Source organism: Myxocyprinus asiaticus, chromosome 32 (genome assembly GCF_019703515.2).
Source record: "Myxocyprinus asiaticus isolate MX2 ecotype Aquarium Trade chromosome 32, UBuf_Myxa_2, whole genome shotgun sequence".
NCBI classification, from domain to species: Eukaryota; Metazoa; Chordata; class Actinopteri; order Cypriniformes; family Catostomidae; genus Myxocyprinus; species Myxocyprinus asiaticus.
Window position 1 is genome coordinate 16,611,336 of NC_059375.1, and position 14,099 is coordinate 16,625,434.

At 39.4% G+C, this 14,099-nt stretch overlaps 1 protein-coding gene across 5 annotated transcripts in view; it reads left to right on the top strand.

Moving 5' to 3' along the window:
* LOC127423160 (C-Jun-amino-terminal kinase-interacting protein 4-like) overlaps window positions 1–14,099 on the top strand; it is a 76,865-nt gene that overhangs the window by 48,285 nt on the left and 14,481 nt on the right. For 3 of the 5 annotated variants that reach the window (XR_007894285.1, XM_051667275.1, XM_051667277.1), the window contains 6 exons: window positions 6,068–6,151; window positions 9,357–9,567; window positions 10,800–10,893; window positions 11,204–11,325; window positions 12,286–12,343; window positions 13,903–14,055. Coding sequence is in view for 4 of the 5 variants with exons in the window: in XM_051667275.1 (XP_051523235.1) it covers window positions 6,068–6,151; window positions 9,357–9,567; window positions 10,800–10,893; window positions 11,204–11,325; window positions 12,286–12,343; window positions 13,903–14,055 (722 nt within the window). In the remaining variant the exon portion in view is untranslated. The remainder of the gene's footprint in view (window positions 1–6,067; window positions 6,152–9,356; window positions 9,568–10,799; window positions 10,894–11,203; window positions 11,326–12,285; window positions 12,344–13,902; window positions 14,056–14,099) is intronic. The other 2 variants (XM_051667276.1, XM_051667278.1) reach the window with 1 other exon arrangement.

Sequence of the window (14,099 nt, forward strand, 5' to 3'; positions counted from 1 at the left end):
CCACAGGGAAAGCTATTGATATCTCTTTTTTTGCTGCTATGCCTTTACGACTTCTATGTAAAAAGCCTCGTCACATGTGAAATGAGTATTAATTATTACTTAAAGGAGACCTATTATGCCCCTCTTTACAAGATGTAATGTAAGTCTCAGGTGTCCCCAGAATGTGTCTGAAGTTTCAGCTCAAAATACCCCACGCATCATTTATTATACCATGTTGTGAATGCCTCTTTTTGGGTGGAATCAAAAACACGCTGTTTTCGTGTGTGTCTCTTTAAATGCAAATGAGCTGCTGCTCCCCGCCCCTTTCCGGAAGAGGGCTGTGCCTTTACAGCTCGTGCTTCGGATACTATAGCAACAACAAATCAGAACCAATGTGACTGACACCGTAAATACCGGAGTTCAGCCATATATGTATGAGCAACCGTAAACGACGCAAAACATAGGCATTTTGAGTTTGTGATAGTGATTCTTACGTAGAAAATCACTTCCTGCCCTCCATCTGCATTTCACGCCACAGCAACGCAGTGATGTGACGTCATGTGCAAACAAGCTATAACGGCATAGCTCTGGTCTCCGTGAATACAATCAGAGACAATGGTAACTTTAGAATCAGAATGAGCTTTATTGCCAAGTATGCTTACACATACAAGGAATTTGTCTTGGTGACAGGAGCTTCCAGTGTACAACAATACAAAAACAATACAAAAACAGCAGCAAGACATAGATAATAATAAAAAAATCAAATCTAATTATACACATACATACAGACACACACATACATACATACATACATACACACATACACATAGGTAGTGCGAATCTAATACAATCTGTTATGTACAGTGTAAATACAAATCTGTTATGTACAGTGCAATTTATTTATTTTTATTTATTTATTTTTTCCTCAGAGGAATGAAATGGCAGAAGAGGTTGGATGTGTTGGATAAATATAAGAAAGACTAAACTGTGTATTGCACATAGCTATTGCTCAATGGGGCAGTTTAACAGTTCATGAGATGGATAGCCTGAGGGAAAAAAACTGTTCCTGTGCCTGACGGTTCTGGTGCTCAGAGCTCTGAAGCGTCGCCCAGAAGGCAACAGTTCAAAAAGGTAGTGGGCAGGATGAGTGGGGTCCAGAGTGATTTTTTTTTTTCAGCCTTTTTCCTCACTCTGGAAGTGTATAGTTCTTGAAGGGGGGGGCAGAGGGCAACCAATAATCCTCTCAGCAGTCTGAACTGTCCTTTGTAGTCTTCTGATGTCTGATTTCATAGCTGAACCAAACCAGACAGTTATTGAAGTGCAGAGGACAGACTCAATGACTGCTGAGTAGAACTGTATCAGCAGCGCCTGTGGCAGGTTGAACTTCCTCACCTGGCGAAGGAAGTACAACCTCTGCTGGGCCTTTTTCACAATGGAGTCAATGTGGGTCTCCCACTTCAGGTCCTGTGAGATGGTAGTGCCCAGGAACCTGAATGACTCCACTGCTGCCACAGTGCTGTTTAGAATGGTGAGGGGGGACAGTGTTGGGGTGTTTCTCCTAAAGTCCACAATCATCTCCACCGTTTTGAGCGTGTTCAGCTCAAGGTTGTTTTGACAGCCAGCCGTTTAACCTCCCTTCTGTATGCAGACTCATCGTCATCTCGGATGAGGCCGATGACTGTGGTGTCATCTGCAAACTTCAGGAGCTTGACAGAGGGGTCCTTGGTGATGCAGTCATTGGTGTACAGGGAGAAGAGTAGTGGAGAAAGCACACATCCCTGGGGGGCACCAGTGCTGATTGTACAGGTGCTGGAAGTGAGTTTCCCCTGTCTCACAAGCTGCTGCCTGTCCGTCAGAAAGCTGGTAATCCCCTGACAGATAAACATGGGAACAGAGAGTTGGTGTAATTTATTCTGGAGTATAGCTGGGATGATTGTGTTGAAAGCTGAACTGAAGTCCACAAAAAGGATCCTTGCATATGTCCCTGGTCTGTCCAGATGTTGCAGGATATGATGCAATCCCATGTTGACTGCATCATCCACAGACATGTTTGCTCGATAAGCAAATTGAAGGGGATCTAGAAAGGGTCCAGTGATGTTCTTCAGGTGGGCCAACACCAGTCTTTCAAATTACTTCATGACCACAGACATCAGTGGTTTCTTTGGGATGGGGATGATAGTGGAACGTTTGAAGCAGCATGGGACTTCACACTGCTCCAGTGATTTATTGAAGATTTGTGTGAAGATGGGGGCCAGCTGGTTAGCACAGGATCTAAGACATGCAGGTGAAACGCCATCTGGGCCCTGTGCTTTCCTTATCCTTTGTTGTCGAAAGATGCGGCTCACATCATCTTCACAGATCTTAAGTGCAGGTTGAGTAGCAGGAGGGGGGTTGCAGGAGGTGTTGGTGTGAAGGTCAGAGTGGGTGTGGGGTGTGAGATTGGGCCTTTCAAATCTACAGTAGAACACATTCAGGTCATCAACCAGTTGTTGGTCCACCACTTTAGCTGCATTAGCCGTGGAATCAGCTAACAAGCACATTCAGAAAGGCGATTTGCAAACATTCACAAAATATAAAGTGCGATACATACATCTTCAGGATATAAAGCTGGAACACAAACAGTTGGTACTGATCCATGCTTGAGTCAAATTTTTGGAAAATCCTGCTTTATATTGACCCTCATTCACAAAGCAGTCTGTTGTAAAATGATTTGCACAAACATGCACGAATTTTTGTATGTTTTGGGTCACATTTTCTTCAAAAACAAAACTTGTCCACTGCGTCTTCAGTGGCTCTGATGCCGGGAGTACATGAAGACTCTTATGTTCACTTTTACAGCCAACAACAGAACACTTATGACACTTACGAAGTTGAGACATTATTCTTCTCACTCTAGCTGCTCCAGCGTGGAAAAAAATGGCGGACTGTGTGTCGATCACTCAGGTGAGGATCTATGATAATAGGGTGGAGTCCGTCACCAGTCGTGGGCGTGGCCTTCTCTAAAGTGACGTCACTTTAGAGCAGATACGAAAACCAGTCATTTTGAGACACTGTTTTTGATTAATAGAAATATAAGAAAGAGGAGTGGGTGGACTTTTAACATTGTAGGGTGGTTGTGTACACACACTGCCGACTCACATTTATGTTCAAACACCATGTAAAAGTGAATCTTGCATAATAGATCCCTTTTAAGGGCTGTGGGTTTGCTGTCAAGTTCAATATACTGTAGTTTGCACTGCCCCATCCTTCAGTAACAGCCTCTTTGCAAAGCCTGTATTATATTGTGATAAGATCACACAACAGTTTGGACTTAAATGTGTTGCACAAACTATTAAGGTCAGACTTAAATGTTCAGGGACCTTGTTAAAAATAAACGTAATTTCTAATGTTGGGATTCTTCAAAATGTTGGAGAGTAGCAGGTGCTACACGCAGATAGGAACAGCATAACATTTGGCAATCTTTCCCACATTTTATTCTTATCGTTAGATCTTCTGGTGTTTTAGAATAATAGTATCTATCCTTCTTCCTCTGTTTTACCTAATCGCGAGTGGTCTGGCCAAGTTTCTGAACACCCAATAGGTGTCATTGTTGTGTGATTGTGGGTTGCCGTGTCCAATTTAGTTAAAACATTTTTTTTTTGCTTTTTGGAATAGAGAGGAAGTTTTGAGTTCTGAAAGTTTATACTGTACATTTAAAGTATTTTTTATTTCAAGATAAACAAAATTGATTTCTCATTATATGACCCCTTAAAAGTCGCTGTTGAATCATCTTCGTCTCAGTAGCACAATGGCTCCATCAGACTTCCACTGTGAAGTCATACAGAGTGGCCTTTGTGTGCTCCGTGACTCTGCATTTCTCCATATATCATCCCCCAGAGTCTGTCATGGGCTCAGCAGCACTGCTTCAGCAGGCATTTGAGAGAGCAGAGAAAACTAGGGCACGATTACTGTCTGCCTCTCCTCAGGTTAAATGGCTCAGAACTGGCACACTGAGAAATAGTGGGCACATGCTGCCATGGCAATCAGCAAGCATATGTGAGCATCTTCCAAACGTGTGTGTGTGTGTGTGTGTGTGTGTGTGTGCGTTTGTTGGTTTGTTTGCATATGTCAGGGAGAGACAGTAAGTGGGAAAACGCTTTGAAGTTTGTTCTTCGCAACAGGAGAGTAAAACATATTATCGGTTCCTCTCATGCAAAGTGACACTGGTTCAGTGTGGATTAGTTGTTCTTCTATAACCGATTGATTTTAATGAAAGGTTTTTTCTTTATATGGAGCCCAGTCACCAGGTGCAGTGACGTTTGAAAAGTCACATTAATAAAACATTTAATTATCTAGAGAGCTGAAGGGCAGCAGCCTCTTGCACAAATATAGCATTTATGTAGTAATTTACTAGATTGACATCGTCAGTAAAGAGAGAGGCACAGAACAGGTGAGGATAAAACACTGGTAAGCTCACTAAACTATTCAAAAGGATTTCATCACAGTTAAAAATAGAATTTTTTGCCAACATGGAATCAAAACTGACCCCGTTTACTTAATACACATTCCTGGTCGTATTGTGCACAATTTATCTGTCATAAAAAAATGTAGTCACTTTTTCACTCAGAAATATGTCATATTGTGGAAGTAAAACCAGTTGTGAATGCTGTTTCATGTTCACTAGAAAGCTTTAGTTAAATCTTGCTTCTGATCGATATTGATTAAGGTATGCAATAAGAAAGTTTCATTTATAGGTAGGTGTCTCTTCAACTTTGGGCACTTTTAGCACGGTTGACTTCTAGACAGTAAATTCTTATCAAAAATTTTTCACACACACTCAAAGTTTATTTGATTTTTCAACAGATGTCCAACAGTGCATGTACATGCTCATTTTTGTCAAAATTCCCACCACAGTGTCATTTTCACAAATACTCAAATTCTGTATTGTGTTTATAATTCTGTGGTGGAAATGACATTTGAAATAAAATGCCAAGCTTCTTTATCTTGCTAATTTCATAGCTAACACTTTATGATGAATACACATGCAATAAGTATATATATAAATAATATATTCAAACTTTTCCATAATGCAGCCTTACCTTGATTTTTCTTTTCACATCACTTTTCGCATATTTTATCTGAAGCATGTTCTTCGCTGACACTTTTGTTACCTTGGATTTACAAGTATGGTAACTTTTGGGGGAAAAAAATAAAAAAATAATATATATATATATATATATATATATATATATATATATATATATATTAAACTAATATATATATATATATATATATATTAGTTTAATATATATATATATATATATATATTAGTTTAATATATATATTAGTTTAATATTGAAAGTCTGGGTGAAAGTCTAAGTATGTTTTAAACAATGCAATCGATATATAAAAGGCTTTTGAAATGTACCAAAGCCTGGTAAAAAGTCAATTACTTTTATATAGCAAAGGAAAAAAAGTTTAAATCTGTTTGTTTTAATAATAATCAGCACCTGGTATGTACTGTAAAAGTGCCCGAAGTTGAAAAAAAAACAAACACCCTTACACCCTGTCTACACGGGCGCATCTGTTGAGGTGATACAACGCAACGGCTTAAGGCTGTCTACACTGGGCACGTTGACACAAATGTTATAAAGGTTTATTTGTGGTTTTTTGCAGAAGTAGGGGCAGCAGCTGAAGCACAAAATGGAGCGGCACACCCGCATGATGTGCTGCAACGGACGCTTCCAGTGGAGACCGCATCTTTGATTATAATGGGTTCTATTGCTTTTGACGTGACGCACCGCTCATGTCTGGTGTTGGCAGGGTGTTATATACTGTGTCATGTTTTGATAAACCATGAGAGTGTGTCCCTAAGTGCTTGCGTGTAATCCTGGCCTACAGTGAATTTGTGATGGAAACCACAATTTTTCTGTAGTTAACAGATTAATCTGTGTTAGACAAGCTGGCTCCGGATGCTTTTTCAGGAAGGGCTGGCCTATTTTCTTTTTATGTAATGCCAATGCAGTTCCCATCAGCAGGATAAACCCTGTAAAAGGGTGTAGTACTGCCCTACCTGCATGATGCTGACTGTAAATTTCTTTCTGAGCAGCTGGAGGCAGATGAATCCCTCAGGAGATGGGAGGGTAAGAGTTCACAGGACAATTTGGAAACCCAGTGGACCGACACCAGTAAGGTAGCCCTATCCAATAGTCCTGCCATAATCTCAATGGCAATAGCAGTGCTCTGTAGGGTGCTGTTCGGCTTGTCACCACACCTCACCGTTTTTGTGCTGATATTAGAAATGTGTTTCCTTGCAGTGATAGCCCATAGTCCACAAACTGCTGAATGCAATCACCTGCTTACAACACATAGCGAAATTTTGTAATGTTGAAATGAGGCGTTAAAGAAACCGGTCCGAACTGTCCAGAGGTATTAAATATTTACATCTTTAATCAACATCCCTGGAAATATATATATATATATATATATATATATATATATATATATATATATATATATATATATACAGGTGCATCTCAATAAATTAGAATGTCGTGGAAAAGTTCATTTATTTCAGTAATTCAACTCAAATTGTGAAACTCGTGTATTAAATAAATTCAATGCACACAGACTGAAGTAGTTCAAGTCTTTGGTTCTTTTAATTGTGATGATTTTGGCTCACATTTAACAAAAACCCACCAATTCACTATCTCCAAAAATTAGAATACATCATAAGACCAATAAAAAAACATTTTTAGTGAATTGTTGGCCTTCTGGAAAGTATGTTCATTTACTGTATATGTACTCAATACTTGGTAGGGGCTCCTTTTGCTTTAATTACTGCCTCAATTCGGCGTGGCATGGAGGTGATCAGTTTGTGGCACTGCTGAGGTGGTATGGAAGCCCAGGTTTCTTTGACAGTGGCCTTCAGCTCATCTGCATTTTTTGGTCTCTTGTTTCTCATTTTCCTCTTGACAATACCCCATAGATTCTCTATGGGGTTCAGGTCTGGTGAGTTTGCTGGCCAGTCAAGCACACCAACACCATGGTCATTTAACCAACTTTTGGTGCTTTTGGCAGTGTGGGCAGGTGCCAAATCCTGCTGGAAAATGAAATCAGCATCTTTAAAAAGCTGGTCAGCAGAAGGAAGCATGAAGTGCTCCAAAATTTCTTGGTAAACGGGTGCAGTGACTTTGGTTTTCATAAAACACAATGGACCAACACCAGCAGATGACATTGCACCTCAAATCATCACAGACTGTGGAAACTTAACACTGGACTTCAAGCAACTTGGGCTATGAGCTTCTCCACCCTTCCTCCAGACTCTAGGACCTTGGTTTCCAAATGAAATACAAAACTTGCTCTCATCTGAAAAGAGGACTTTGGAACACTGGGCAACAGTCCAGTTCTTCTTCTCCTTAGCCCAGGTAAGACGCCTCTGACGTTGTCTGTGGTTCAGGAGTGGCTTAACAAGAGGAATACGACAACTGTAGCCAAATTCCTTGACATGTCTGTGTGTGGTGGCTCTTGATGCCTTGACCCCAGCCTCAGTCCATTCCTTGTGAAGTTCACCCAAATTCTTGAATCGATTTTGCTTGACAATCATAAGGCTGCAGTTCTCTTGGTTGGTTGTGAATCTTTTTCTTCCACACTTTTTCCTTCCACTCAACTTTCTGTTAACATGCTTAGATACAGCACTCTGTGAACAGCCAGCTTCTTTGGCAATGAATGTTTGTGGCTTACCCTCCTTGTGAAGGGTGTCAATGATTGTCTTCTGGACAACTGTCAGATCAGCAGTCTTCCCCATGATTGTATAGCCTAGTGAACCAAACTGAGAGACCATTTTGAAGGCCCAGGAAACCTTTGCAGGTGTTTTGAGTTGATTAGCTGATTGGCATGTCACCATATTCAAATTTTTTGAGATAGTGAATTGGTGGGTTTTTGTTAAATGTGAGCCAAAATCATCACAATTAAAAGAACCAAAGACTTAAACTACTTCAGTCTGGGTGCATTGAATTTATTTAATACACGAGTTTCACAATTTGAGTTGAATTACTGAAATAAATGAACTTTTCCACGACATTCTAATTTATTGAGATGCACCTGTGTGTGTGTATATATATATATATATATATATATATATATATATATATATATATATATATATATATATATATAATATAAAACTGTATTCTTGGTTGCAGTCAGCATATGTGGTGGTTGATGTTATTGAATGCTAGGTTATATTCTGGGTTGTTTTCAATGTAATGTCTATGGACCCCATCTGTTGCATGCTGTCAGTTGCAACAATATCAATGCATCCCTCTTGTAAAAATGAATGGGAATCATGTTTTACATGTCTTTCAGTCTTTTTCTTAAAGCACCTAAATTCTATCTTTTGGGGGAAAATAGTCTGTTACTTGAGCTGTAAAGTTGTCTAAATCCCTGAGGTGGGATTACTTTAGGAAATGAGGAACTTCTGGTTAGCGTTACCAGTGTAATTACTTTTGGAAGTCCTGTGGAATTCAGCTCCAATGCTTTACAGATAGTAATGTTACATCCCTTCCTGGTATTCTGCCATGAATTCAAAGAAAAAGTAACTGGGATTACTTTTTTTAGCTGGTCATGACATAAATTGACATTACATTACATGAGGACATAAGTTTGCAAAGAAAGGGTTGAAGTGATTCTATTACACCATACTGCTGCAAACATGTTTAAGTGTTATACTTTTGAAATCCATTATAAGTGTTTACAAGACATAATACTGTATGTCTTGTAAACACTTCCCCATTCGCATTCAAACTGAGAGATCAAATTTGTCTGTGCGTAGACCCTGAAGCTGAAAATAACCCGGAATATTTCAAGTTCTAGAGTGATAGATTTTAATCGTGTGGTGTTTTGTTTGTCAATGTTTGTTTCTTTTGTGTCTATTCATATCTTGTTGTTCTCAATTTGTGTACTTTCATTGGTTATTTCAGTTATGTTTTTAAAAGCTCAGTTGAGTATACATAATTGACTAATAAATCAAACTGGCCCTAATATGCAATGTCTTGTTTGAAGGTTTTTCACCTAAAATTAGTGGTACAACACTGTTGTGTCTGTAAGAAGATTGTTTATTCTCAGATACTTGGCATGTTGACTCTTTAGCATTAAACTGATTTGTTTTAAGTTACTTAGAAACCATTTGAAATGGATCTGCATGTCACATGGTGTGCAGAGCATGGGTTATGGCTTTCTGGATTTGAACCATTGTGTTAGACTTCATAATTAATATGGATTGTACCCAGTCTCAACATATGTTTGCTTGCTGACTGTTTTAGCATGAATTTTTGCAATAATATGACTACGTTTGTCACTTATGTCACTTACTTCATGCTACCTGGTTCTGTTTACAGGATGAACTTTCTGATGTTAATAGGGGAGAGTCTAAATCAGCCACGGCCATGTTGGCAGCAACATCAGATGTTGCCATGGCGTCAGTGGACACGCCCCGGACAGAAGAGGCCGAGGGCCTGAACAGGAACCTGGATTCCAGCGGTGCTAAGCCAGACAGCAGTAAGAACATCCGAGTACAGGGTGCTTTGGCAACTGAGACTCCATCTTCAGGTGAGTCCTAGTGTCACAGCAGAGATGCTGAAATCGCTTAAAGCCCTTAAATTCACCATCCTTCAGCCAGAAACATGGTTTTTGTTCTGTATTTGAGAAGGAATGTCCTTTTTGAAGAAGATACAGGAAACATTGAGCTTACTTATGTCGTTTTTACATTTGGTACAGTAGCTTTAGTACAAATCCAAATTTGATTGTCCGCTTATCCCAGCATGTCTTCATTGACTGCTTTTTTGTGTGTTACGTTTTTTTTCCAAACTTGCATGTGTCAAATGCTAAATCTAAACATGATATTACCAAACAATAAAGCAAAATGTTTGTAATCAATTGGAGAATGAATCGCAATTCAAGACTGCATTCACATCATCCATGGAAACTGAACCCCAGACCTCCTATTTCACATAATTAAAGGGACAGTACACCCAAAAATGAAAATTCTCTTATCATTTACTCACCCTCATGCCTTACCAGATGTGTATGACTTTCTTTCTTCTGCAGAACACAAACAAAGATTTTAGAATAATATCTCAACTCTGTGGGTCAAGACAATACAAGTGAATGGTGACCAGACCTTTCAAGCTCTAAAAATCACATAAAGGCAGCGTAAAAGTAATCCTTATGACTCCAGTGGTTTAATCTATGCATTCAGAAGCTATATAATAGGTGTGGTTGAGAAACAGATCCTTTTTTTACTATAAATCTCTACTTTCACTTTCATATTCTGAAAGTGAAAGTGGAGATTTATAGTATAAAAAAAAAAAGATTGAAATATTGAACTGTTTCTCACCCAAAGTGATTGCATCGCTTCAGTAGACATGTATTTAACCACTGGAGTCATATGGATTACTTTATGCTGCCTTTATATGATTTTTAGAGCTTGAAAGGTCTGGTCACCATTCACTTGCATTGTCTTGACCACAGAGATATACTTCTAAAATTATTTGCGTTATGCAGAAGAAAGTAAGTCACATCTGTTCTGGCATGAGGGTGAGTAAATTATGAGAATTTTCATTTTTGGGTGAACTATCCCTTTAAATGTGGTTCCTTGGTGTGCGCTTGAGCTTAAAACACATTGTTCATACTAATCAAATGAACCAAGCTTCAAACCCAGATCTGCAGCAAAATCTTTACTGTGAAAGCAACACATGTCACAATATTTAGTGCTTAGTTTGTTGTCTTGTGCATAATGATTTGTAGAATTTAACATCTGATATATTTGTGCTCTGGCACAGATCGAAGTGAGAAGGCAGAGATGTCAGAGGTTCAGGTGATCATTGAGTCCACCCCAGAACTAGACATGGACCTGAGTGGATGCAAAGGGTCCAGGTACTGTACATCCACCCTGATTCAGTCATTAACACACAGTACTTCCCTTATCACTCTGACCCAGTGATGAGAGGCTTTATCACTCTGACCCAGTGATGAGAGGCTTTATCACTCTGACCCAGTGATGAGAGGCTTTATCACTCTGACACAGTGATGAGAGGCTTTCATTTTCTACTCTCAAAGTTTAACGATAAATCGGCACCTTCAGTTCAAACCCCTTTTCACCATCTTTCATTTGAAAGTTATAAGAAGGATAAGATTTCTCCATCTTTTTTCTGCTCCTCACTTCAGTTTCTCTGTCTTTCTCCAGCACTCCCACGAAAGGGATAGAGAACATGGCCTTTAACCGTAACACTGACTCTCTGTTTGAGGAGCTCTCCTCAGCAGGAACTGATCTCATTGGGGATGTAGATGAAGGTGCTGATCTGCTGGGTAAGTTTTGAATTACCCAGAGCTCAAATGGGCTCTGATGTTTGCTGCTGCCTCAAGATTACACCAACCTTAAAGGAATAGTTTACCCATTACTAAACCTGTATGACTTTCTTTCTTCCTTGGAACATAAAAGGTAAATTTTTTGTGAATATTCTGGCCACTCATTTCCATAATGAAAGTGAATGAGGACTGAGTCTTTCAAACTCCAAAATAAATAAGTTCCATAATCAGAAAAAAAGTTGTTTTGCATTAATTAGACGTTATTAAGTTGCTATACTTAAAAAAAAAAAAAAAAAAAAGTGCCTTCCACTGAACCTCGGAAATGGACTACACTGGTTTGGAATTAAATGAGGGTGAGTAAATGAAGACAGAATTTTTGGGTGAACTATTTCTTTAAGGATTCACCAGTGCTTTTGACTGTATTTTTGGTTCTTGTGCTTGTATTTCTTTTCTTTTAGTAGTGGAGTCATTCCTTCATTTAAACGCATCAGTTTTCACTAACATTCACGGTCTAATCCATCTAATCATGTTGTTTTCGCTCCATTATTTTTCGTGCTTCATTTCGTGGCCTTTTCTTTCCCCCAGACGAGTACTCTGGTGTGTATTTTTAAACTGGTCTTTATTTTATCCAGCTTATTGTCTTAGAATAGAAGCTTTGAGAATATATTTTGTGTAGACTTCATTCCTTTGCTGTAACTAAGTAGTGTTACTTGTCTGTCACTCACTAATTGTTTTCTCTGTTTTGCATGTGAATTTTTAGACCTTAATTTCTTTGGTAAGGCTGATTTCTTGCTATTTATCTCTTTCATGTCCATGTTTGTATTCTCTGGTGAAGTATTCTGTCTTAAAAATAGCTTTAACAGCATTTCGGGGGTTTCAGAGGTCTGGTTTATTGTATTTGTAGTATTCATACCATAAAAGAAAGGAAATCTGTATTTGTTTTATGTTGTTGTCATGAAGGTATGGGTCGAGAAGTTGAACACCTGATCCAGGAGAACACTCAGCTACTGGAGACAAAGTAAGACATGATGTTATATTACTAGTCTGACATCTGACAACTTCATGCATGCTGAAAAACACCAAACACTTAGTCCTGATTTCCTCTATATGCAGCCCTGTACTGCCCCCTAAAGTGCTAGGAATCACAGCAGTGCTTAGAGTAAAATCTGGGCTTAAAGCTAATGTGTGTATATTTTTTCCTTTCATTGTTAAAATTGTTTCTCCCATCCAGTTGACACAGCAACAGTGGCTCCACAAGTGGTGTGAGTTTTGGACGGGACCTCAATGGAAAACAATGATTATATTTACAAATTCCATTTGGTGACACTAGTGGTGCAAAAATTAAACACTACAGCTTTAAGAGTATGAAGTCAAAATGTCTTTATTGGTCTTTTTCAGTGACTGCATTTGAATTTAATGATACATTTATTTCACTCTAACCAGGTACATACTCACAGAGCACTTTATTAGGAACACTATACTAATACTGGGTAGGGCCTCCTTTTGCTCTCAAAACAGCCTCAATTCTTTTGGAAGCATTCCTTTGAGATTCTGGTCGAATCTCCCATTTTACCACATTCCAAAGGTATTCTGTTGGATTCAGATCCGGTGACTGGGAATGCCACTGAACTGTGAACTCATTGTCATGTTCGTGAAACCAGTTTGAGACGACTTTTGCTTTGTGACTGATGCATTATCATGCTGGAAGTGGCCAGTAGAAGATGGGTAAATTGTGGCCATGAAGGGATGCACATGGTCAGCAACAATACTAAAGTGGGCTGTGGCATTCAAGCAATGATTGATTGGTATTAATGGGCCCAAAGTGTGCCAAAAAACATTCTCCACACCATTACACCACCACCACCAGCCTGGCCTGTTGACACAAGGCAGGTTGGGTCCATGGATTCATGCTGTTGGTGGCAAATTCTGACCCTACCATCTGTGTGCCTCAGCAGAAATCGTGATTTATCAGACCAGACTACATTTTTCCAGTCTTTAACTGTCCAGTTTTGGTGAGCCTGTGCCCACTGCAGCCTCAGCTTTCTGTTCTTGGCTGACAGAAGTTGAACCCGACGTGGTCTTCTGCTGTTGTAGCCCTCATTTGAGATGCTATTCTAGTCACTACAATTGTACAGAGTGGTTATCTGAGTTACCGCAGCCTTTCTGTCAGCTCGAAACAGTCTGGCTTTTCTCCGTGGACCTCTCTCATCAACAAGGCATTTCCATCCGCAGAACTACCGCTCACTGGATGTTGTTTTTGGCACCATTCTGAGTAAACTCTAGAGACTGTTGCGTGTGAAAATGCCAGGAGATCAGCAGTTACAGAAATACTCAAACCAGCCCGTCTGGTACCAACAGTCATGTCACATCTGAAATTACCGAATCACATTTTTCCCCATTCTATGACTGATATGAACATTAACTAAAGCTCCTGATCCGTATCTGCATAATTTTAAGCATTGTACTGCTGCCACATGATTAGACAGCATATAGTGTGGTGTGCAAACACTAGACAAAATAAATTAAGTACAATTATAGAAACCGATACTGATAAATGCATTGCTGTGTTTGCTGCAGGAACGCCCTGAACGTAGTGAAGAATGATCTGATAGCTCGTGTTGATGAGCTGGTCTGTGAGAAAGATGTCCTTCAGGGAGAGCTGGAGGTCCTAAAACAGGCCAAAGACAAGTTAGAAGAGAGGAACAAGGAGCTGGAGGAGGAAATCAAAAGGTTAGTCATTTCAGACACAGAGACATATCGGCTTATCAGCAACA